At 36.6% G+C, this 25,309-nt stretch overlaps 1 protein-coding gene across 1 annotated transcript in view; it reads left to right on the top strand.

The window, feature by feature from the left end:
- The window catches only part of SMCHD1 (structural maintenance of chromosomes flexible hinge domain containing 1), a gene marked incomplete at both ends in the record, with an annotated part of 126,481 nt that overhangs the window by 53,559 nt on the left and 47,613 nt on the right, over window positions 1-25,309 (top strand). The window contains 9 exons of the mRNA XM_079717929.1: window positions 8,473-8,617; window positions 13,805-13,901; window positions 15,279-15,351; window positions 17,349-17,488; window positions 18,122-18,256; window positions 20,064-20,291; window positions 23,404-23,552; window positions 24,479-24,567; window positions 25,165-25,283. Coding sequence (XP_079574055.1) covers window positions 8,473-8,617; window positions 13,805-13,901; window positions 15,279-15,351; window positions 17,349-17,488; window positions 18,122-18,256; window positions 20,064-20,291; window positions 23,404-23,552; window positions 24,479-24,567; window positions 25,165-25,283 — 1,175 coding nt within the window. The remainder of the gene's footprint in view (window positions 1-8,472; window positions 8,618-13,804; window positions 13,902-15,278; window positions 15,352-17,348; window positions 17,489-18,121; window positions 18,257-20,063; window positions 20,292-23,403; window positions 23,553-24,478; window positions 24,568-25,164; window positions 25,284-25,309) is intronic.

The following is a 25,309-nucleotide window of genomic DNA, read 5'->3' as shown; positions in this document are numbered from 1 at the left end:
TGGCTCTGTGTGTTGAGGGGTGGGGATCTGAGGAGCTGTTTCTCAAACAAACTTGAACGAGTCTTCCTTTTTTATTTCAGTTTCACTCCTACTTGATAGAGCCATTCTTGAGACTTTTGAGTGTGAATTAAATTGGCTCCCTGCTTGCTTTGTTGATGATTGAGGATTTGATTTCTTGAGTCTTTCTGCTAAGTCAGTTATACTTGCCCATATACTTGCCCATTCTCCAGCTTTCAAATTCTGTTACTGTTGTCTTTTTTCTTCTTCATTTTTTTGTAGGTTTAGGCCTCTTTAAAAAAAATCTCTGTAGTGCCACATCTTTTTTTTTTTTTTTTTTTTTTTTTTGCTTTATCACAAATTTAATCAGTTATATGTATACATATGTTCCCATATCCCCTCCCTTTTGCGTCTCCCTCCCACCCTCCCTATCCCACCCCTCCAGGCGGTCACAAAGCACCGAGCTGATCTCCCTGTGCTATGCGGCTGCTTCCCACTAGCTATCTACCTTACGTTTGGTAGTGTATATATGTCCATGCCGCTCTTTCACTTTGTCACAGCTTACCCTTCCCCCTCCCCATATCCTCAAGTCCATTCTCTAGTAGGTCTGTGTCTTTATTCCTGTCTTACCCCTATGTTCTTCATGACCTTTTTTTTTCTTAAATTCCATATATATGTGTCAGCATACAGTATTTGTCTTTCTCTTTCTGACTTACTTCACTCTGTATGACAGACTCTAGGTCCATCCACCTCATTACAAATAGTTCAATTTCATTTCTTTTATGGCTGAGTAATATTCCATTGTATGTATGTGCACATCTTCTTTACCCATTCATCCGATGATGGACACTTAGGTTGTTTCCATCTCCGGGGCTATTGTAAATAGGGCTGCTATGAACATTTTGGTACATGTCTCTTTTTGAATTATGGTTTTCTCAGGGTATATGCCCAGTAGTGGGATTGCAGGGTCATATGGTAGTTCTATTTGTAGTTTTTTAAGGAACCTCCATACCGTTCACCATAGTGGCTGTACCAATTCACATTCCCACCAGCAGTGCAAGAGTGTTCCCTTTTTTCCACACCCTCTCCCAGCATTTATTGTTTCTAGATTTTTTGATGATGGCCATTCTGACTGGTGTGAGATGATATCTCATTGTAGTTTTGATTTGCATTTCTCTAATTAGTAAAGATGTTGAGCATCCTTTCATGTGTTTGTTGGCAGTCTGTATATCTTCTGTGGAGAAATGTCTATTTAAGGTCTTCTGCCCATTTTTGGATTGGGTTGTTTGTTTTTTTGTTATTGAGCTGCATGAGCTGCTTATAAATTTTGGAGATTAATCCTTTGTCAGTTGCTTCATTTGCAAATATTTTCTCCCATTCTGAGGGTTGTCTTTTGGTCTTGTTTATGGTTTCCTTTGCTGTGCAAAAGCTTTTAAGTTTCATTAGGTCCCATGTGTTTATTTTTGTCTTATTTCCATTTCCTCTAGGAGGTGGGTCAAAAAGGATCTTGCTGTGATTTATGTCATAGAGTGTTCTGCCTATGTTGTCCTCTAAGAGTTTGATAGTGTCTGGCCTTACATTTAGGTCTTTAATCCATTTTGAGCTTATTTTTGTGTATGGTGTTAGGGAGTGATCGAATCTCATACTTTTACATGTCCCTCTCCAGTTTTCCCAACACCACTTATTGAAGAGACTGTCCTTTCTCCACGTACATTCCCTGCCCTCCTTTATCAAAGATAAGGTGACCATATGTCCGTGGGTTTATCTCTGGGCTTTCTATCCTGTTCCATTGATCTATCTTTCTGTTTCTGTGCCAGTACCATACTGTCTTGATTACTGCAGCTTTGTAGTATAGTCTGAAGTCAGGGAGCCTGATTCCTCCAGCTCCATTTTTCGTTCTCAAGATTGCTTTGGCTATTCGGGTCTTTGTGTTTCCATACAAATTGTGAAATTTTTTGTTCTAGTTCTGTGAAAAATGCCAGTGGTATTTTGATAGGGATTGCATTGAATCTGTAGATTGCTTTGGGTAGTAGAGTCATTTTCACAATGTTGATTCTTCCAATCCAAGAACATGGTACATCTCTCCATCTATTTGTATCATCTTTAATTTCTTTCATCAGTGTCTTATAATTTTCTGCAATACAGGTCTTTTGTCTCCTTAGGTAGGTTTATTCCTAGATATTTTATTCTTTTTGTTGCAATGGTAAATGGGAGTGTTTCCTTGATTTCACTTTCAGATTTTTCATCATTAGTATATAGGAATGCCAGAGATTTCTGTGCATTAATTTTGTATCCTGCAACTTTACCAAATTCATTGATTAGCTCTAGTAGTTTTCTGGTAGCATCTTTAGGATTCTCTATGTATAGTATCATGTCATCTGCAAACAGTGACAGCTTTACTTCTTACTTTTCCAATTTGGATTCCTTTTATTTGCTTTTCTTCTCTGATTGCTGTGGGCTAAAACTTTCCAAAACTATGTTGAATAAGAGTGGTGAGAGTGGGCAACCTTGTCTTGTTCCTGATCTTAGTGGAAATGGTTTCAGTTTTTCACCATTGAGGACGATGCTGGCTGTGGGTTTGTCATATATGGCCTTTATTATGTTGAGGAAATTTCCCTCTATGCCTACTTTCTGCAGGGTTTTTATCATGAATGGGTGTTGAATTTTGTCGAAAGCTTTCTCTGCATCTATTGAGATGATCATATGGTTTTTCTCCTTCAATTTGTTAATATGGTGTATCACGTTGATTGATTTGCGTATATTGAAGAATCCTTGCATTCCTGGGATAAACCCCACTTGATCATGGTGTATGATCCTTTTAATGTGCTGTTGGATTTCTGTTTGCTAGTATTTTGTTGAGGATTTTTGCATCTATGTTCATCAGTGATATTGGCCTGTAGTTTTCTTTTCTTTGTGACATCCTTGTCTGGTTTTGGTATCAAGGTGATGGTGGCCTCGTAGAATGAGTTTGGGAGTGTTCCTCCCTCTGCTATATTTTGGAAGAGTTTGAGAAGGATAGGCGTTAGCTCTTCTCTAAATGCTTGATAGAATTCGCCTGTGAAGCCATCTGGTCCTGGGCTTTTGTTTGTTGGAAGATTTTTTATCACAGTTTCAATTTCAGTGCTTGTGATTGGTCTGTTCATATGTTCTATTTCTTCCTGATTCAGTCTTGGCAGGTTGTGCATTTCTAAGAATTTGTCATTTCTTCCAGGTTGTCCATTTTATTGGCATAGAGTTGCTTATAGTAATCTCTCACGATCTTTTGTATTTCTGCAGTGTCAGTTGTTACTTCTCCTTTTTCATTTCTAATTCTATTGATTTGAGTCTTCTCCCTTTTTTTCTTGATGAGTCTGGCTAATGGTTTATCAATTTTGTTTATCTTCTCAAAGAACCAGCTTTTAGTTTTAATTGATCTTTGCTATTGTTTCCTTCATTTCTTTTTCATTTATTTCTGATCTGATTTTTATGATTCTTTCCTTCTGCTAACTTTGGGATGTTTTTGTTCTTCTTTCTCTAATTGCTTTAGGTGCAAGGTTAGGTTGTTTAGTCGAGATATTTCCTGTTTCTTAAGGTGGGATTGTATTGCTATAAACTTCCTCTTAGAACTGCTTTTGCTGCATCCCATAGGTTTTGGGTCGTCGGTGTCTCCATTGTCATTTGTTTCTAGGTATTTTTTTATTTCCTCTTTGATTTCTTCAGTGATCACTTCGTTATTAAGTAATGTATGTTTAGCCTCCATGTGTTTGTATTTTTTATAGCTCTTTTCCTGTAATTGATATCTAGTCTCATAGCATTGTGGTCGGAAAAGATACTTGATACAATTTCAATTTTCTTAAATTTACCAAGGCTTGATTTGTGACCCAAGATATGATCTATCCTGGAGAATGTTCCATGAGCACTTGAGAAAAATGTGTATTCTGTTGTTTTTTGGATGGAATGTCCTATAAATATCAATTAAGTCCATCTTGTTTAATGTATCATTTAAAGCTTGTGTTTCCTTATTTATTTTCATTTTTGGATGATCTGTCCATTGGTGAAAGTGGGGTGTTAAAGTCCCCTACTATGATTGTGTTACTGTCGATTTCTCCTTTATGGCTGTTAGTGTTTGCCTTATGTATTGAGGTGCTCCTATGTGCATAAATATTTACAATTGTTATATCTTCTTCTTGGATCGATCCCTTGATCATTATGTAGTGTCCTTCTTTGTCTCTTCTAGTAGTCTTTATTTTAAAGTCTATTTTGTCTGATATGAGAATTGCTACTCCAGCTTTCTTTTGGTTTCCATTTGCATGGAATATCTTTTTCCATCCCCTTACTTTCAGTCTGTATGTGTCTCTAGGTCTGAAGTGGGTCTCTTGTAGACAGCATATATATGGGTCTTGTTTTTGTATCCATTCAGCCAATCTGTGTCTTTTGGTGGGAGCGTTTAGTCCATTTACATTTAAGGTAATTATCGATATGTATGTTCCTATTCCCATTTTCTTAATTGTTTTGGGTTCGTTATTGTAGGTCTTTTCCTTCTGTTGTGTTTCTTGCCTAGAGAAGTTCCTTTAGCATTTGTTGTAAAGCTGGTTTGGTGGTGCTGAACTCTCTCAGCTTTTGCTTGTCTGTAAACGTTTTAATTTCTCCATCAAATCTGAATGAGATCCTTGCTGGGTAGAGTAATCTTGGTTGCAGGTTTCTCTCCTTCATCACTTTAATTATGTCCTGCCACTCCCTTCTGGCTTGTAGAGTTTCTGCTGAGAGATCAGCTGTTATCCTGATGGGGATTCCCTTGTGTGTTATTTGTTGTTTTTGCCTTGCTGCTTTTAATATGATTTCTTTGTGTTTAATTTTTGACAGTTTGATTAATATGTGTCTTGGCGTATTTCTCCTTGGATTTATTCTGTATGGGACTCTCTGTGCTTCTTGGACTTGATTAACTATTTCCTTTCCCATATTAGGGAAGTTTTCAACTATAATCTCTTCAAATATTTTCTCAGTCCCTTTCTTTTTCTCTTCTTCTTCTGGAACCCCTATAATTCGAATGTTGGTGCGTTTAATGTTGTCCCAGAGGTCTCTGATATTGTCCTCTGTTCTTTTCATTCTTTTCTCTTTATTTTGCTCTGCATTAGTTATTTCCACTATTTTATCTTCCACCTCACTTATCCGTTCTTCTGCCTCAGTTATTCTGCTATTGATCCCATCTAGAGTATTTTTCATTTCATTTATTGTGTTTTTAATCGATGCTTGATTCATCTTTAGTTCTACTAGGTCCTTGTTAACTGTTTCTTGCATTTTGTCTATTCTATTTCCAAGATTTTGGATCATCTTTACTATCATTATTCTGAATTCTTTTTCAGATAGACTGCCTATTACCTCTTCATTTGTTAGGTCTGGTGGGTTTTTATCTTGCTCCTTCTCCTGCTGTGTGTTTTTCTGTCTTCTCATTTTGCTTATGTTACTGTGTTTGGGGTCTCCTTTTTGCCGGCTGCAGGTTCGTAGTTCCTGTTGTTTTTGGTGTCTGTCCCCAGTGGCTAAGGTTGGTTTAGTGGGTTGTGTAGGTTTCCTGGTCGAGGGGGCTAGTGCCTGTGTTCTGGTGGATGAGGCTGGATCTTGTCTTTCTGGTGGGCAGGTCCACGTCTGGTGGTGTGTTTTGGGGTGTCTGCAGACTTTTTATGATTTTAGGCCACCTCTCTGCTAATGGGTGGCGTTGTGTTCCTGTCTTGCTAGTTGTTTGGCATAGGGTGTCCAGCACTGTAGCTTGCTGGTCGTTGAGTGAAGCTGGGTGCTGGTGTTGAGATGGAGATCTCTGGAAGATTTTCGCCGTTTGATATTATGTGGAGCTGGGAGGTCTCTTGTGGACCAGTGTCCTGAAGTTGGCTCTCCCACCTCAGAGGCACAGTACTGACTCCTGGCTCCTCAATTTGGGATGATTTGTTGTCTATTCATGTATTCCACAGATGCAGGGTACATCAAGTTGATTGTGGAGCTTTAATCCACTGCTTCTGAGGCTGCTGGGAGAGGTTTCCCTTTCTCTTCTTTGTTCTCACAGCTCCCGGGTCTCAGCTTTGGATTTGGCCCCGCCTCTGCGTGTAGGTCGCCGGAGGGCGTCTGTTCTTCGCTCAGACAGGAAAGGGTTAAAGGAGCAGCCTCTTCGGGAACTCTGGCTCACTCAGGCCGGGCGGGAGGGAGGGGCACGGAGTGCGGGGCGAGCCTGCAGCGGCAGAGGTCGGCGTGACGTTGCACCAGCCCGAGGCGCGCCGTGCGTTCTCCCAGGGAAGCCGCCCCTGGATCCCGGGACCCCGGCAGTGGCGGGCTGCTCAGGCTCCCGGAAGGGCGGTGTGGACAGTGACCTGCGCTCGCACACGGGCTTCTTGGCGGCGGCAGCAGCAGCCCCAGCGTCCCACGCCCGTCACTGGGCTCCGCGCTTTCAGTCGCGACTCGCGCCCGTCTGTGGAGCCCCTTTAAGCAGCGCTCTTAATCCCCTCTCCTCGCGCAGCAGGAAACCAAGAGGGAAGAACAAGTCTCTTGCCTCTTCGGCAGCTCCAGAGTTTTCCCGGACTCCCTCCCGGCTAGCTGTGGCACATTAGCCCCCTTCAGGCTGAGTTCTCGCCGCCAGCCCCAGTCCTCTCCCTGCACTCTGACCGAAGCCCGAGCCTCAGCTTCCAGCGCCGCCCGCCCCGGCGGGCGAGCAGACAAGCCTCTCGGGCTGGTGAGTGCCGCTCGGCACCGATCCTCTGTGCGGGAATCTCTCCGCTTTGCCCTACCCAGGTATGTGGGGAGTTTCTTGCCTTTTGGGAGGTCTGGGGTCTTCTGCCAGCGTTCAGTAGGTGTTCTGTAGGAGTTGTTCCACGTGTAGCTGTATTTCTGGTGTATCCGTGAGGAGGAAGGTGATCTCCGCGTCTTACTCTTCCGCCATCTTACCCCTATTAAGTCGTAGTGCCACATCTTTATGGGGTTTTAGAGAGCTGATTTAAGTGCCTGTGATTATCTTGCCTTCTCTAGTCAGATGACCACCTTGGGGAGTGTTCCTTTTTGTACATACAGATCTATCATGTTCTTTAAATACACCTGTGGAACATTCTACAGTATGGACATGCTGTAGTTTAGCAGTTTTCTTTGATGAACGTTGCAGGTGTTTCCAAGTTTTTGGCTGTTACAAATCACATTTCTATACGGAAAAAATTTATGGTGCTTTGTTTACAAGTGCTTGAGGATCTCTAGAGTGGATACCAAGAAATAGAATTGCCAAGCTGCAATGTGTGTGCTTTAACATTTTATACATATTTACTGTCAAGTTGCCCTCCCAAAAGGTTTTGTACCCTCATCAACAGACTGAGGGTTCCTGTTTCCCTATGCTCATTCTTGGCTAACCTATATTGTAATATTTAACCTAGTTGGTGGTTAAATTATTTAATTATTAGGTTGTGTACCTCTTCTAGCCTTTATTGGACATTATCATCTGTGACAGTTTGTTCCTTTACTATGCCTATTTCATTTTATTTTTAATTTTTTTAAATTTATTTTATTTACTTTTGGCTGTGCTGGGTCTTTGCTGCTGCTGCGCATGGGCTTTCTCTAGTTGCAGGGAGCGAGGGCTCCTCTTCATTGTGGTGCACGGGCTTCTTATTGCAGTTGCTTCTCTTGTTGTGGAGCACGGGCTCTAGGCGTGCCGGCTTCAGTAGTTGTGGCACTTGGACTCAGCAGTCATGGCTCACAGGCTCTAGAGCGCAGGCTCAGTAGTTGTGGCACACGGGCTTAGTTGCTCTGCGGCATGTGGGATCTTCCCAGACCAGGGATCAAACCCATGTCCCCTGCATTGGCAGGCAGGTTCTTAACCAGTGTGCCACCAGGGAATTGCCTACTATGCCTATTTTAATAGTGTAAAGCTGTAGTTCTCAAATTTAAGTTTTACCTGAACCACCTGCTGGGCTTATTAAAATGCAGACTGGTGCGCCTCACTCCTGGAGTTTCTGACTCAGTAGGATGATGTGAGCCCTCGAATTTGCATTTCTAATAATTTCCCAGGGGATGACTTGAAACTGTTATCTTTATAGGAAGTTTTAATGTATTGTGGATTTTAATCCTTTATTGCATATGTTGCAAGTATTTTCTCATACAGAGCTTCTCTGTTAACTTTGTATCTAATAAAATATTTTAAACTTTATCAAATACATCGTTGTATAGCTATTGAGTATTGTGTTTTGCCTTCGTTTTTCCTACGATAAAATTATAGACATATTCCTTTATTATATTTGAAAATTTCATAGTTTAAAAACACATTTATCTCTATCTCTAGACTTTTATACATGGTGTGAGATAAAGTTCTAACTTTATTATTTTCACAGGTGGATTATAGATATAATTTATATAAACTTTGCACAGATTATGCCATCTTTATTGTAGTCTAATCTTCCATATATATAATGGATGTTTCTAATGAATCTTCTGACTGATGAATTTTCTTTTCATGTTTATTTTTTTTTTATTAAGAGGGTAAACCAGAGAAATTTTCATTTGGTCTTTTGGATCCTCCTTTTCGTGTTGGAGTCCCATTCAATATCCCTGTGGAGTTTCAGGATGAATTTGGTCATACTAGTCAACTATCAACTGATATTCAGCCAGTTTTTGAGGCAAGGTAATCTGACTTTTCATATTTGCTAAGTATTCACTTTTTTCTTTTTTTAGCTTAAATTATTTATGTTCGGTTAACTTCAGATTTATTATTTAAAATGCTTAGTGGATATTTTATGATATCTGGGGGATTTGTTTAGTCCCAATCTATTCTCTGTGGCTGTAGTGTCATACATACATTACCTCAATAAAGTTTATTTTGACTGAATTTTCTGTTACAGTTGTTTAGGTGAGACTGATATAGTTCTTAGTCCATTTCTTTTTGCAAGTATGATATGACTTCTCCTGGCAATTCTATAAACCATACCATGTTTATTTTGTTGTTTGCTTAGAAATTATGGCCATTTAAACTTAGTGGTTACCTACTGGTAGGTTTTTAACCTGCTAATAAAATTTATTTTGGTTTGCTTTTAAAACCATGGCAATAAAGTTTACACTTTCCATGGAAATTTGGTCCTTCCTTAGAATTTGCCTTTACTTAATAGCTCTATAGAGTAATATGATTGGCTTATATTAAAAAATAGCCCTGAAAAACAATGTGTCCAGTTATACAATTGAGGATGTTCATTGCTTTCCATTACCTTTTTTTGAGGTGCCTAGGAAGAATTCTTGTTTTTCAAATTTCTGCCAAATTTGTCTTTTTGGAGACACTTTTTTTTTTTTGGCTGCACTGCAAGACATGCAGGATCATACCTTAACCGGGGATTGAACCCCGTGCTCTCTGCAGCGGGAGCGCAGTCTTAACCACTAGACTGCCAGGGAAGTCCCTGGGCCCATGTTTTAGTGTATGCTTTCTTTTGCTATCGCCGTGTACTTTTTTCCCCTGTTGGTGTAATCATTTACTCTTTTAATCGTTTGACTGTGTACTGTATTCCAGGCATTTGCCAGCTGGAGATACAGAAGTGAATAAGAGCATAGCATTTGCCTTCTAGAAGCTCACAGACTAGTGTCCAGAGTTATACCATGGTTAAGTTCCTGAAAAACAAAACAGAGTTACAAAAAATATTGAAAATGAGTTTTTCTAAATGTTCTCTTAAGTTGCAAAAAGTGGTTCTTGTGCAAAAAGTGATTTTGACATATTATATTCATTTGAATATTAAACCATAATGGAAGAGTTGAATACTTAAGCATCTATGTGCTTAATAAAAAACACTAAAAGTAATGTCTAGTCACAAATGGAAAATATTCGTGCATTAGTTGACCCCTGTTTTCAATTATAACTTCCTTCTTATCCTTGATAGGACATTCTTACACACAAAGTCTCTGTCACACATACATACTGGTAATTAAGATTTGGGGCTTAAAAAAAAAATCTTGGTGGCCTGGCTATGTGAATTTACCTTCAGTAAATTTGTTTATTTGTTTGTTTTTTTCTCAGTGTTAATTAAACAAAAAATCATTCACACATATAGCCTAAGGAATCAAATAGTTAGATGAGGCTTATATAAAAAAAGAGTAGTTCCTCTGCCCTCTCCACCCCACCCACAATCCACTTCTCAGAACCACTTTCAGCTTTCTTACTTGAATGTTTTGGTACCTATTGCCACATATCTAAGTAACTTTCATATTATTACTTCTTGATTCTTCAGTTTAAAGCATTATCTCTTGACTTATGGAAGATGAGGACACACTCTCTTGTTGCCACTTACATTACAGATAAACCTCCTTCCTATCCCCACATTCTTCAATAAAGTTGTATTCTGGCTTGATCAGTATTTAGTGCTTGCTTTATTATAATTATGTAAGTGCTAATTACTTTCTTCATTGCACAACTGTTGTTCTTTTTTTCTTTGCTAAGTAACTGTCTACCACTTGTCTGGTCTCTTCTCAAGATGCTTGGTACCTAGATAACCTATCAGTTTCATATTTTTTTCTCTGTTTATTTTTGGCTGCATTGGGTCTTCGTTGCTACACGTGGGCTTTCTCTAGTTGCGGCGAGTGGAGGCTACTCTTCGTTGCGGTGCGTGGGCTTCTTATTGTGGTGGCTTCTCTTGTTGTGGAGTATGGGCTCTAGGCGCGCGGGCTTCAGTAGTTGTGGTACGCAGGCTCAGTAGTTGTGGCTCACGGGCTTAGTTGCTCCGTGACATGTGGGATCTTCCCGGACCAGGGCTCGAACCCATGTCCCCTGCATTGGCAGGCAGATTCTTAACCTCCAGTGAAGTCCCTCAGTTTCATAGTCTTGTAGACATCTTTCTTGGAACTTTGCCATGTGCTCTGGTCTGGATCAGTTGTTCTTACACTTGTTACATTTGTCCTTCTGTGATCTTCCTTCACCTTCATCCTGGAAATTCCCTTTGTCTTTCGTGTTGGGAAAATACAGTAAAAACAAAACCTACTGTCAAGCTAGAAAACTTCTTCACAAAGGTAGAAGAGAAAGAAAACAATTTTATGATTGAATAATTAGTAAACTAGAATGTGATTCTCATCACAATCTGATAGAGATTGCAAGGAACGAAATTTTACTCTGTTACATGGGTAAGTGAATATAATCTATCACATTCATGTTTTCAAGAAAAATTGCTAAGTATCTTTATGACTGGGAGTAGAGTTTGCAATTTGGAGTCAATTGATCAGAAGTTAGACCCAGGAAACTGGGAGATAGGAGTTTACCTTCATTGATGATTAAATTTCGTAGAGTTGGCTCTGAGGTCCTTGAGGAAACATTCCTGAATTTGTGAGATTGTTAAGTAGCTTATTTTATTTAGCATTTAACCTTCCCTGGGTCTCCAATTTTGAAAGAATCCCTTGTCCTTCACCTTCTGCTGGAGTACATTATTCCCTAGTTTCCTAAGAAAGGATTTACATGTAAGATAAAATTATTGCTCTGAAAATGTCTCTATTCTACTTGATTGATTGAATTGAAAGTTGGACACTACTTCCCATCGACAGTATAAAAACATTGCTCCATTTTTGCCTTTTAGCTTCTACTGTTGCTGATAAATTTAAACTTGTTCTGATTAATTTTCCTTTTTATGTTTCCTACGTATTCTGTCTGGAAGCTTATAGGACCCACTTTTAATTCTCAACAGGGCAAAATTTTATAATGGTACATATTTGTATAGGTCTCTTCATTATTTGAAGTACTTCAGTTTCTACCTTCCATCATCACGGTTTTCTCTTTTTGAGGGGGGGGATCCTTATTTATTTGATGATGTACCTTTGGGACTGGTTCTCTGATTTTCCTAATTTTTCCATTTTTCTTAATCTTTCTGTGTTTTTGTTTTACTTTTGGACAGACTTTCTCAATTTTATGTTTATATCTTTCCATTGAGTTTGTCCTTTTGCTATATTTTTAATTTCCAAGTGTTCTTCCTGGTTCTCCGAATGTTCTTTTGTAGATTCTGTTCTTGTTTTATGAATGTAATACATTTTTTTTTGTTTTTTGCTGATAAATAAATGGTAGTTTTTTTTAAAAAGTTACCTACACTAATAGTCTTTATTGTCTCCAAGTTAGTTGCTTTTTCTTAGTTGGATTTTGATCTCTTTCTTCATATATCTGGTTAATCTTTGGTCATCTCCTTTTATATCTGATGGAGAACTAAAATGCACATAGGAGATCCTGAGAGTTTGGGAGAGGCTGTTGAGTGTGAACTCCACTACAGGATGATCTGTCTGTAACATTTTGTTGGGGGAAATCCTGTTGTATCTTGAGGTCTTTTTCTTGGGCTGGGTAGTTTGCTCAAAGAACAATCTTTAGTCTCTTGCCTGGAGGGGAATAATTTGGCTGTCCAGGTTCCTAGCCAGTCCAGGAGCAAGACTAGGGTAGGAATGGGAATGAAAAGGTCTCAGTATCCATATGCAGTCCGTTCAGGATTACCCTTGTATTCTTTTTAGTATTTTACCCTTTCCTGCAACTTACTTTTTGTGCCCAGGTTCACAGATTCTCTGCTTAAACCTTTTCAGAGAATAATTTTCCAGTCATCTGCCAGAGGTGGAGAGGGGAGATCTGAGGATCGAAATTGTAATCAACTCCCCCCCTTTTTGGGGTGGGGGCTTTCTTTTTTGGCCCTGCTTCTAGGGGTACCTAGTAACACCAGTTCCTTAATGGTACCTGGGAATTCTGTGTTATATATTGGTTTTGAGCTTCTTCCATTGCTGTTTCACAGTTCAGTTTTCTTGGGACGATACTAGGTCATTTGCCACTTGTCTGTCCTTTTTTCTAGCAGATAAGTTCTATTGTCCTTGTCTCTTCTTCCATACCGCCCATATCTTTGCCTTTAAAAGTAAATAAAAGGAATCCCTTCGTTCTTATATTAGTGAGGCTTTAAGAGATAATGAAAGTAGATGTCTGTGGTTAATGTCCATCTTTCTCAGGGAGTTTATTTTACCTTACATGCCTCTTTACAGCTTTTTTCAAACAAGCCATGTTATTTAATTTTTACAACTTATTCAGATAACATCTAAATATTTAATTTCATTCTTCAGAAAAATTAGGTCTTTTCTCCATCATGGTATATCTTTCCTCCTTTTCTATCACCTTACTCCTTACAGAGTAAAATGTTGACACTGTAAGGATCTACAGGTGGTCAAAGGTGGTTTAGGAATCACATTGCTCATGGTAGTAGATTAGAGGGTCTCAGTATACATTCTAGCAAGGTTACATTAGCACAAGGCTGTACTTAATTATTTGGACTTTATCTAAAATTGCCATTTAGTTTAATAGGTGCCAGAAAGTCTCTAAAATCCCTGTGGGTGAAGGATTTGAAAGAATCCAGGGCAAAGTCTGAAGACATCCTTAAGCCTGACCGATTTGGATGTTTCATTTTCTTTGGCCTGTATACATGGTCTAGCATTTGATTGTTTCCTACCTTGTATCTTTACTCACTGCACGAATGGTATCACTTATTAATACTTGTTGGATCATTTTTCTTTGCAAAAATCTCATGGGAATTTGCTTCTGTTCATTTATTTCTCTCTTTTAAAAAAATACAATTTTATTAGAAAAACGAATTAAAAATAAGAATGTCATATGAGAAGACAAACACATTTGCAGCGGGAATTCCCTGGTGGTCCAGCGGTTAGGACTTCGTGCTCTCACTGCTGAGGGCCCGGGTTCAATCCCTGGTCAGGGAACTAAGATCCTGCAAGCCATGTGGCACAGCTAGAAAAAAAAAGAAAGAAGATAAAAGAACATTTGCAGCTTATTTGTAGGTAATGGAGGGAAAGTTTAAAAATAATTTTTTTTTTCCAGTGGTTTATCTTTACATTATGAAGAAATAACCAATGGACCAAATTGTGTCATTCGAGGTGTTACAGCTAAGGGCCCTGTAAACTCTTGTCAAGGCAAGGTAAGCATTGTACATAAATGTTATAATGCATGTTATTTCTTATATGGTAAAAATGAAACTGGAAATTTAAAATTGAATAACCTATTTTTGTGACAAGATGACAGTAATGTCAAGTTCTTAGGAATTAATCAGGATCATGTCACCCGACATACCATTACCATTTACATCTCTGAGAAGACCAGCATATTTGCTGCTGTTGTTTGTTAAATGTTTATGAATTAAATATTTTCAACTGTCTTCATTTTCATTCCAGTCTTTTTGCATTCAAAGCCATTTACAACGGTTATCTAGTACTATGTTGCTTCTTTTTTCTCTGTAAGTTTTTCCATTTTTCAATGTTTTTCTTAGAATAGGAACAAAAATATGAGAAACTTTAGCTCACTTCTGTAAAAGTATTGGGTTTGGTATTTGGATAAGGGAAGTGTTTTGGGAGGAATAAGGTTAGAGTTAGTAAAGACGAACTCCAATGAGGTAATTTTTCAGTTAAGTATATAAAGTAGCTAATAGATTAATATGACTAATATGAACACTGTAGCTAGTAACTCAAGTATTATGTTACTTCTTTTCCATTGTATCATTACCTTCAATATATATTTTAAAAAGTTTCCCTATCAAAATAATTTTTAAAATAGAGCATGTGAGTTTAAGTACTGTATACTATACTGCATTATATAACCAAATCATATTAAAGAGCAAGTTCTGTACATCTTTCTGAATTAAGCTTTTTCTGGAAAAAGAACTTGAAATGCATGGAAAATTTGACTTTAGTAAGATAAACTTGCTAAAAAGATTTCTAGATTTTAAAAACCTTCTTATTTTGAAATAATTATGTTTTACAGAAGAGTTTCAGAGATGGTATAGAGAGTTCACGTATACTCTTCACCCAGCTTCCTCTACTAACATCTTATACAACTATTATATATTTATCCAAACTAAGAAGTTAACATTGATATAATACTATTAACAAAACTCTGGGCTTTAACATTTCCCCAGTTTTTCCACTATTATTTTTCTATTCCAGGATCTAATCTAGAACACTGCATTGTATTTAGATATGTCTAGATATTGGGTTCTTTCCATTTCACTACTTTCCACATTTTTTATAGTGCCCATCCTAATTCTGATAATTATTCAGAGGTTATGTTATGCCTTTTGAATTCAAAGATAGTATTATCTATAAAGAAGCAATATAAATCAGTTTTTTCACCTGCATCTCTTTCATACATAAATATGATAATTTTAGTCAATATAAATTTGCTGAGTAGATTTCTATAATGGTATGAAAATGAAAAGCAAAAAGTAAATCAGAATTGAGGTAGTAAATTACTTAAGTATTTATTTAGGACTTGAATTTAATTAAAATAATTTTTTCAACAGAATTTTAATCTGAAGGTTATTCTTCCGGGTTTAAAAGAAGACTCACAGATTCTGAAAATTAGATTACTGCCAGGTAATATTACTTTAAGAAATATTCCTAATATTTACCTTTTAAATAATATTCTTATGATAAAATATAATGACACTTATAAAGGTGAAGTGTTTTTTGGTTTGGTTATGGTACAAATCTTGAAAATACATTTGAATGACAAACATAGTGCTAACAGAAATGACCAGTTAAAAATAAAAGACAGGAAAACGTTTAGAAAGACTTGAGTGAAGTTCTAAAAATAATCTTGGGAGAAAAATGTGAATATTGAAACTATATTGGGGAACTGTTCTTAAGGATATACTAATTAGACTTACGTTAGAACTGGATCTGTCCTTTACTTTTTCAGATATAACTAAATATTTAATATTTTAAGAAGAAAAGTTTCTTATGCTTTTATGTTGTTAATTTGAATAATGATTTATCAACTCGAAAATGAAGTTGCAGTAAAGTTAGGGTAGAAAAAGCCAGCTAATTTGAGAATCAGTCTCTTGTGGAGGTTCAAAGAGTATATTCTGGCATCGGCCCTTCTGCGTTTAAATCTAAGCTCTGACACTTACCAGTGAGGTACACTTGTTCTGTGCCTCGGTTTTCTCATGTGTAAAATGAGATAATACGTAATTCACAGGGTTTTTGTGAGGATTAAATGAGTTAATATGGGCAGCCCTTACTTTGCATGGTTTCGGTGGTAACTGAGTGGAGGATACACTTCCAATATGCCTGAGTTCTCATTAACACAGTACTATGCAGAGTGAGAAGTGCATATGCTGTACAACACCTAGAACAGGACTTGTTATGAAAGTTTTAGCTGTGATATTAACAATACTGTGATCATATCTTTGTCCATATATGACCTTTTGTACTGGTTTTAATGAAAAGAAACAATAGCTATTTCCTTTCACAAATTCGTGTAGTTTGAGCTTTCCCTGAGACATGATTTGATTCAGAAGTAAAGATTGGCCCATTGGTAGAAGTATAAGAAAAAAATTGTTACGTGTTAATACTTACTTACAATGCTTTTATTTTAAGAGGTTAGCTAAAACGTATGGATTACTCAAATCTACTCAAAGGAAATTCTTATTAACCAGATAATTCTAATATTTTTTTAGAATTTGAGAGTGAAGGTGGTAAAGTAGGAAGTGGGACTGTGTAGTAATAATGGTCAAGAGGTTTCAAATTACAAAATTAGGATCTAACCTGAGTCTGCCATTTAGTAGCCATGTGACCTGGACAGAATACTTAATCTCTCTGGGTCCCAGTTTCCTCATCCATAAAATGGGGATAATAATATTACCTCCTTGATCAAGATCATTGTAAGGATTCTGAGAACAAAGTTGGCATATGGTAAAAACACAAATATTAACTGATATAACTGTTCTTTGTAAACTTGTGTTCCCAGTATTTAGCATAAATTGTATTTTAAAATATCAGTGTTTATAGGGTACATCAGGTCATCTTGCTGCAGAAGTATAAACCCTCTTTTATTAGTTTAGAGGAAACTTGTGGTGCAGCTTGCTTAGGATATCAAAGTGTTGTGGTCAGTCTAACAAGTAAGTTATCTGGTTATGTCATTATATGAACTGATCCTTTGAACAAAATTACCTGAGACAGGTATATATTGTGCCTGAGAAATCAGTCTCATTGTGTAAAGTTAAAAGTAGTAAATTAAAAAGTAGTTTAATAAACTTTTATTTTTATTCTTGAATACTTTTTTCCAGGATCTTTTTAGTATTTCACATGTTTGGGTGATTTCTAACATGAGTTATCACCGTGTCTTAGCTTGTTACATAAAACTAAGTCTAGACATCAAACATTTTAATATAATTGAGATCACTCTCGTGATGTATAGAATATATGCATTTGGGGGATAGAAATGATTAAACATGGATATTTCTTTTTTCTCTCTTGGCATTATTTAAAAGATATTAAAACTTGAAATGTTAAAAGCTGTTTCTTTTCATGTTTTAACATTTCAGTTTTAGAAACTTGAATCTCTATTTTATTATATAATTTTCTGGTAGGTCCCCCTCATCGATTGAAAGTGAAACCTGATTCTGAAATTTTAGTTATAGAAAATGGAACAGCTTTCCCATTTCAGGTAGAAGTTTTGGATGAATCAGACAATATAACAGCACAACCAAAATTGATTGTTCATTGTAAGGTAAGCTGTTATAAGAATATGTAGATTTTGAGTCCTGTGGTACTAAATGGAAATCACTATACCTTTTGGCTCCTTCATAGTAAGCCTTATATTATATCTATCTATGTATAGATTGTGTAATGATTATTCCATGGAGAAATTTGTGGGCTATCTCATTGTCAATAGTTTTCAGCATCCCTAAGCCAGTAATGATGCCAGCTGTGCCAAGTATTGGACTGCAGATTCCTCCCTTCTCCTTCCTTAGTCCATCCTCCTCATTTCGGATGAAGTGTTTAATTTATGAGTAGGATGATGGAAATATCCTTTAGGAATGAGAATGGATGGATAAATGAATATGAGTAAAAGAGCACAAAAAGGAAAAGAAAACCCAAATAGGTGGAGTTAAAAAAAGAAAGAATAATGGTTGAGGAAGTTGGTTTTTCTTCCAAAATCAACAAATTTTACCTAGAATTGTAGAAACTTACTCTTTTCATTCAGAAATTGTCTAGTATATTAGTGAATTATATTTACAGTTTTCTAATTTATAGCCGGAAATAGTAGCTGTACTAAATTGCTTGAAAATTTAAATAACAGTTATTGAATAATAAGTTACATTTGATTGGGGTCTTAAATTATTTTGTATGCTTCCAATAGTTTTCAGGTGCTCCAAGCCTTCCACTCTATGTTGTGGATTGCAGTAGTTCTGGAACCAGTATTTTGTCAGGACCAGCAATTCAAGTTCAGAATATCAAAAAAGACCAGACGCTTAAAGCAAAAATTGAAATACCTGTAAGTTGTTACTGTTATTCATTGGTATTATATTAAGTGTTTATACAAATATTCTTTAACAGCTTTATAATATTTTATGTAAAGTTGTTTGACTTTTTAAAATGAGATATTTGTGATTCTTTTAGCCAGAGGGAAGAAAAGGCAAAAATGAAATGGTATATAGTAAATAACATTTTGTATCAAATATTAGTAATTTTCTTGATCAAACCGTTTATAATATCTATAGCTATTATTGATTACATGTTCCTAAAATTGATTTTTTTCCTATATTAAAATGTGACAATTACCAGTTTTATTTTATTTTCTTATTTCTTACAGTTTACACTTGTTTATTAGAAAGTTTGGTAAATGTCCCTATGGAACCACCACTGAAGGATATATGAACATTTAATATGTTTGTATAATTAACAAAATAAATACATGATTTTTCATTAGTGTTTTCCTATAAAGAGATTGCTGTGTTAATGTGCCAGTAGGATACTGGTTATTGGATATACATCATGGCTGAAGGTGAAGCCAGCCTAGAGAAGGACACGCAGTTGATATAAGCATTTGGTTTCCTAAGATTGCTAACTGGGATAACAAATACTTATACAAGTAGTATACCTAAATGTGATTTCTTCATAATTGTTATGGTTAGTAGATGATAAATTACCTGATCAGTTGATTAACCAATGTTTTTCCTACTAAGTATATATCAGCTAACATATCTTGAGCCTCAAAAGAGTAAAAGCTTTTATTTTTTTACATTAGAATGAAATGATTTGACTTTATTCTAATTCCTTTCTTTTGAAGCTGGTTATATTTGATGATCTTCAAGTATTTGTTATACATTTCCTTTTTTCAATAATGTGGGCAACATATTTTTGAACATACCATCTTGCAAAAGATCAGGAGATTCAGGAAAAAGACTTGGAGTTAGGGAGAAATCTGGGCTTGAGAGCAGGAGAGCATTTACATATAATTATGTAAATACTGCAGAGCAGCAACAGGCAGAACACCAAGAGTCCTGGTCAGTTAAGACAAAGACCAAGGTATATCTTGTAACCTGCAGTTAGAACATATTATCCAAAAACAGTGACTCTTAAGTTTGAGCCAGGCAAATAAGATGTGCTTATAATAAGGGATGGATTATTTGCCTGATACTCTGTGAGGTAGGAATTTTGAATATGTCATTGTTCATGTGAATGGACTTCAGTAAAATGATGCCAGCTCATCTTTACTGATCTTTGGAATGCTGATGTGCCCATAACAAATTATAAATATGCCAGCTCAACCTTTAGGGGCATCTAGAGTCCTCATCTAGCTACAAGCAACTCTGTCCACTCACTCCAATGTAAAATGAATTGAAAAAGCTCTAGAAGCTCATTAAATAATATATTTTATGGCAATATTTATCTTTAATTTATGGAAAATTTTTAATTTGTTACACCTTTATTTTTATTAATAAATGCTGGTCACCAAATCTGTGTCATATGATTAAAATTTCACAGGTTTGCAACACTTTTAAGTAAATTTACAAATAAAGGGGAAGGAAGTTCTTTTAAGTCCAAATATGCTAGTTTTTGGTTCTAAGAATGTGGCCACTGTCATTATTTATAACTTGATGGTATAAAATATGGAATTATTAATACTGTAGAATCCTCTTAATGAGAAAATCTATGAATGTTAACAGTATATAAGATGATCTCCCATAATACTGGAAATAAATTCTTAAGCAATATGGAAGATTCACCATTAAAGCCAAAAACTGTGTTTTCAGTACAGATGTCATTCAGTATATATTTGTGTTTTCCTCTCTTCCTAGAGTTGTAAAGATGTGGCACCTGTGGAGAAGACTATTAAGTTGCTTCCCAGTAGCCATGTTGCAAGATTACAGATATTCAGTGTAGAAGGACAAAAGGCAATCCAGATCAAACATCAGGATGAGGTTAATTGGATAGCAGGAGATATTATGCATAACCTTATTTTTCAAATGTATGATGAAGGAGAAAGAGAAATCCATATAACATCAGCTTTAGCAGAGAAAATTAAAGTAAGTATCTCAAACAGATTGTTTATTTGCAAGAATTCTGTTCACTTTTTTGCTTGGAAGACACTGCACAGGTTTTATAGGCTATCCTCTAAGAAGAAGCTTATCAAAGAAAAATAGTACTGTTATATAAAATCCCGGGCTAAATAAGGTATTTTTTCATGCACTAGATTGAAATCTTGAATGATTCATGTGTGACAAATTCATGCTTAGAAAAATGATTTTGACACCTAAACAAAATTCCAGTCCTGATGAACTGTATTTCTATACTCACAATCAAGATCACCACTTGACCAAAGCAGTGTTTGTCTTGTTTTTTTTTTTTTTTTTTAAATTTTATTTATTTATTTATTTATTTATGGCTGTGTTGGGTCTTCGCTGCTGCACATGGGCTTTCTCTGGTTGCGGTGAGCGGGGGCTACTCTTTGTTGTGGTGCACGGGCTTCTCATTGTGGTGGCTTGTCTTCATTGCAGAGCACGGGCTTCAGTAGTCATGGCTTGCAGGCTCTAGAGCGCAGGCTCAGTAGTTGTGGCGCACGGGCTTAGTTTCTCTGTGTCATTTGGGATCTTCCTGGACCAGGGATCGAACCTGTGTCCCCTGCATTGGCAGGTAGATTCTTAACTACTGTGCCACCAGGGAAGTCCCCAAGCAAAGCAGTGTTTTTGTAGCTATTCTGAAGACACTAAATAAAAAGTGTGTTAAAGGAAAATGCTAAAACAGTATTGTTAACTACAGACTCCTGATTTGGCCATTTGAAATTGGTATAGCAATCTCTAAAAGTGTGATCCTTAGACAATGCTTTTGTCAGTTCTCAGTAGCTTCAGATGGTCCTCATATAGACCTGCTATCTAAATGTATCATTTGTATCTTGATAGGGTAAATCTATATGTTGAAACGTTAACAGCTCACTTAACAGAGAACCAAATCAAAATGGTTAGATTTTTTAAATTAATTAATTAATTAATTTTATTTATTTATTTATTTTTGGCCATGCCATGTGTCTCGTGGGATCTTAGTTCCTCGACCAGGGATCGAACCTAGGCACTCGGCAGTGAAAGTGTCCTAACCACTGGACCACCAGGGAATTCTGCTCTTTTGCACTGCTGTATTCTGTAGCCATCCTGAGTCTCCAAATATAGGATCTGATATTTTAAAAGAATTGTTTACCAGGATTCAGCTGACATTATTTTCAAAATATTATTTGGAATAACCCTTGCTCCAGCCAGTTTATTTACCTCTCCATAACGAGGGAAGGGAGGATTTCGAGATAAATAATCCTTATCCTGCTTAGAAGGGAGGCAAGCCATTTTTATCTGTGTCAGCAGATTTGAAGGCAAGTAGTTTAAAAGTGGTACCAGCAACCTAGGTTCTGAACTGATTCCTTGCTTTCTCGTAATGTTTCCACAGTTTACTTTCATGTTAAGGGTAAGGAGAAACATTGACTTCAGAGCCTTTTTCTGTATATAACCTTCTTTTTGCCATTCTCTAAGCTCATGGCCAGCTTTTGACACATTTTGCCTCAATTCTAGTAGTTATATATTTCTTGGGTTCCAAAGATTTTAAAACATGCACTTCTATTGATAATAAAGGATATTAAATACTTTTATTAAATGTATATGCTTAAAGTGGTTTTGTAGTCTTTAGAGAATTCGCCAGTATTGAGGAAAGTCAACCCAAACTGACCTAGGAATTCATTGAAGAGAGAGCACAACTAGGGTGAGAGAAGAAAGCCTTTTTGTGTAACTCCTGCTTGCTGCTTCCATTATTTTAAAAAAAGGAAAAAAAGGTATGATAAAGAATAAAAAGACGGTTTAAAAAGATAAAAAGGTAACTAAGAGGACTTCCCTGGTGGTGCAGTCGTTAAGAATCCGCCTGCCAGTGCAGGGGACATGGGTTCGAGCCTTGGTCCTGGAAGATCCCATATGCCGCGGAGCAGCTAAGCCTGTGTGCCACAACTGCTGAGCCTGCGCACTAGAGCCCGCGATTGACAACTACTGAAGCCCGCGCGCATAACGCCCATGCTCCGCAACAAGAGAAGCCACCACAACAAGAAGCCTGTGCACCACAACGAAGAGTAGCCCCCGCTCGCCACAACTAGAGAAAAGCCCGCGCGCAGCAATGAAGACCCAACGCAGCCAAAAATAAACAAATAAATTTATTTTTTAAAAAAAAGGTAACTAAGAAAGAACAGCATAAACTAGGATTAAAATATTAGAATATCAGGGCTTCCCTGGTGGCGCAGTGGTTGGGAGTCCGCCTGCCGATGCAGGGGACACGGGTTCGTGCCCTGGTCTGGGAAGATCCCACATGCCGTGGAGCGGCTGGGCCCGTGAGCCATGGCCGCTGAGCCTGCGCGTCCAGAGCCCGTGCTCCACAACAGGAGAGGCCACAACACTGAGAGGCCCGCATATAGCAAAAAAAAAAAAAAAATATTAGAATATCAGTGATTTAAGAATCACAACTATAGAAGGCTAAAAGCATAAAGTTGAGGTAAAAATTCTTAAATAGAAAGGATTGGAAGTTTAAAAGGATAGCTTAGGGTAATCAACTTAAAAAATGGATCAGGTAACAAAATATGGAATTTAAGAGATGTAAAGTTAAAATTAGAGCTGAAAACATTCCAGAGTGGATTAAGATCAAGATGTGGCCAGGATGGTAATTACATTAGTGGATTTAACTTGTTTTCTCACCTTGCTGAATCAGGTCCACTTAGATCTCATTTAAAACCTGTATTAATAAGATTCTTTTCAAAAAAAAAGATTGACTGTTACTTCTCAGAACTGATCACATGATTTGATCAACATGGTTTTTTTAAAACTATAATGACCACAGTGATAATCTTGTGGCAAAAGCTAAAGAAATGACTTAGGAATATTTATTTTATTGCATTGAAAGATATGGTGGCAACATTATCAGGAAAGACAATGAGGAAGATACTTTTTTATTATAGTAATATATGAACGACCATCATTTCTGGTCATAAGGGGCTTTTCTTTTTCCTTAGAGGTGGGGAGGATGGGTTATAATTTTAAGAGTCTTTGGTAAGATAAGTGGCAGTTGGACGGCATTAGATTAAGCTTTATATTATTCTTAAATATATAATTTTTCTTCTAGGTTAATTGGACTCCTGAGATTAACAAAGAGCACTTACTACAGGGTCTGCTTCCTGATGTACAAGTACCAACATCTGTAAAAGATATGCGCTATTGCCAGGTTTCATTCCAAGATGATCATGTGTCTTTGGAAAGTGCATTTACAGTAAGGTTTGTGGGCATATTATATTTTGAGGTATTTCAGGATTCAGCATATGGCGACAAAAGTGCTTTTCTCCAAAGCACACATGCCAAAGTTGTTTTTTAATATAGAAATTTTCACAATTTTTTGGAAATAGGTTGTCTTCGGAATAAAGCTTCACTGAAAATAGTGATTAATTCTTAATATCGTTACAAGCTTCTGCTTAACTGACCCTCTAGTATCTGTCAGAACTAGAACTTTTGATAAAGGAAAGCCCTCCTAGGACAAGCAACAGTGAAAACTCATGCAGAATGACAGACATGAAAAGTCCAAAAGATACAGTGTGATCAGTGTGTTGTTCAGAAGGAAGAATGTTTTCATTGGTTAATGATGATTTTCAAAGCTGAGTCCACCTGATAGAAAAGGGGAAGATTTAAGTAACTATATTGAAAACCTGTCCTCACCCTGGCCTGTCAGTTCCTCAGCTGCCTCTTTTTTAATAACCTTTTTCACTTTAATTCCTCTACCCATTTCCATACTATTCCAACACTTAGAATAGCTCCATGTTTGAGATAAAATTGTAAGACGTACAACTCTTCAGCCAGAGACAGATCTCTTGATGAGTCATTTTTACAGACCCATCTGTTTTCTTTCTCAGTGCTCTCATGGCATAAGTTCCTTTTAATCCAGCATAGATAACTGTGATCTAACACATGTGTTTTTGTTGTTGTTGTTGTTTTTGTCAGTATTCTCTACTCTCTTTGCAAGCTATATGTTCTCTGTTTCCTTTTGGGTTAATAGTTACGTTATATAAATGGAGGTATTTAGAGGGGTGTTACTTTATTTAAGTTTTAGAAAATGAGTGTTGTATTTATTACTCTTTAGCATATTTAAACTAATTTTTTTCTACAATTAATGGTGCAAGTAAGGCCTTTAACTTGTTAATCAATTGCAGACCACTTCCTGATGAACCTAAACATCTAAAATGTGAATTAAAAGGAGGAAAAACAGTACAGATGGGCCAAGAGCTTCAAGGGGAAATAGGTTAGTATGGCCTGCTTTCTTTCTTTAAAACACTTCTATAATATTTCCTTACGTTCATGTTTTGGCATACATAATCTGAAAGGAAAACTTGGGATTTATATACAGTCTATGGTTTAAATTCCATTGTTGGAAAGATTGAAGCATTTTCCTTGTCTTTGCGTATGCTGACCTAACTGTGAAATCAGTTTGGCAAAAATAGTTTGTTGAAAAGAATGTTGACTTTTGTTAGAAATGATAATAGTTAATGTTAAGAATGAAAAGTAAATATATTAGTGGGTTCATATGTATCCTGTATTTTTCTTATATCTAGAATATTACATAATACTAAATTATTTTCTTCAAATGTTCATGGTAAAAAACTTGATTAACATCAGCATCATGTTAAATATGTAAATATAAGTGTACTTATGTGTATTCTTATTATGTTTATAGTGATTATTAAAGAAGTGATTATAATTACTTTTTACCAAAAAAATACACAAGAACAAAGTTAGAATGAGTTTCTAAGTATAATTTTAATTAAGTATATAAGTGTGTTTATGGATATTTGTATATTTTATTGATGCTTTAAAATTAAACTTCCTCCCCCTTTTATAGTTATAATAGTTACAGATCAATATGGAAATCAGATTCAAGCATTTTCACCAAGTTCTCTGTCTGCCTTGGGAATTGCTGGGATTGGACTTGATAGCTCACATTTGCAAACTACTTTTCAGGTATGGCTGTTTTCCATAACAGTTGG

The sequence above is a fragment of the Hyperoodon ampullatus genome (genome assembly GCF_949752795.1).
Source record: "Hyperoodon ampullatus genome assembly, chromosome: 13".
NCBI lineage: Eukaryota > Metazoa > Chordata > Mammalia > Artiodactyla > Ziphiidae > Hyperoodon > Hyperoodon ampullatus.
The sequence above is the reverse complement of the archived record's forward strand: the minus strand, read 5'-3'. Positions and strand labels throughout refer to the sequence as shown.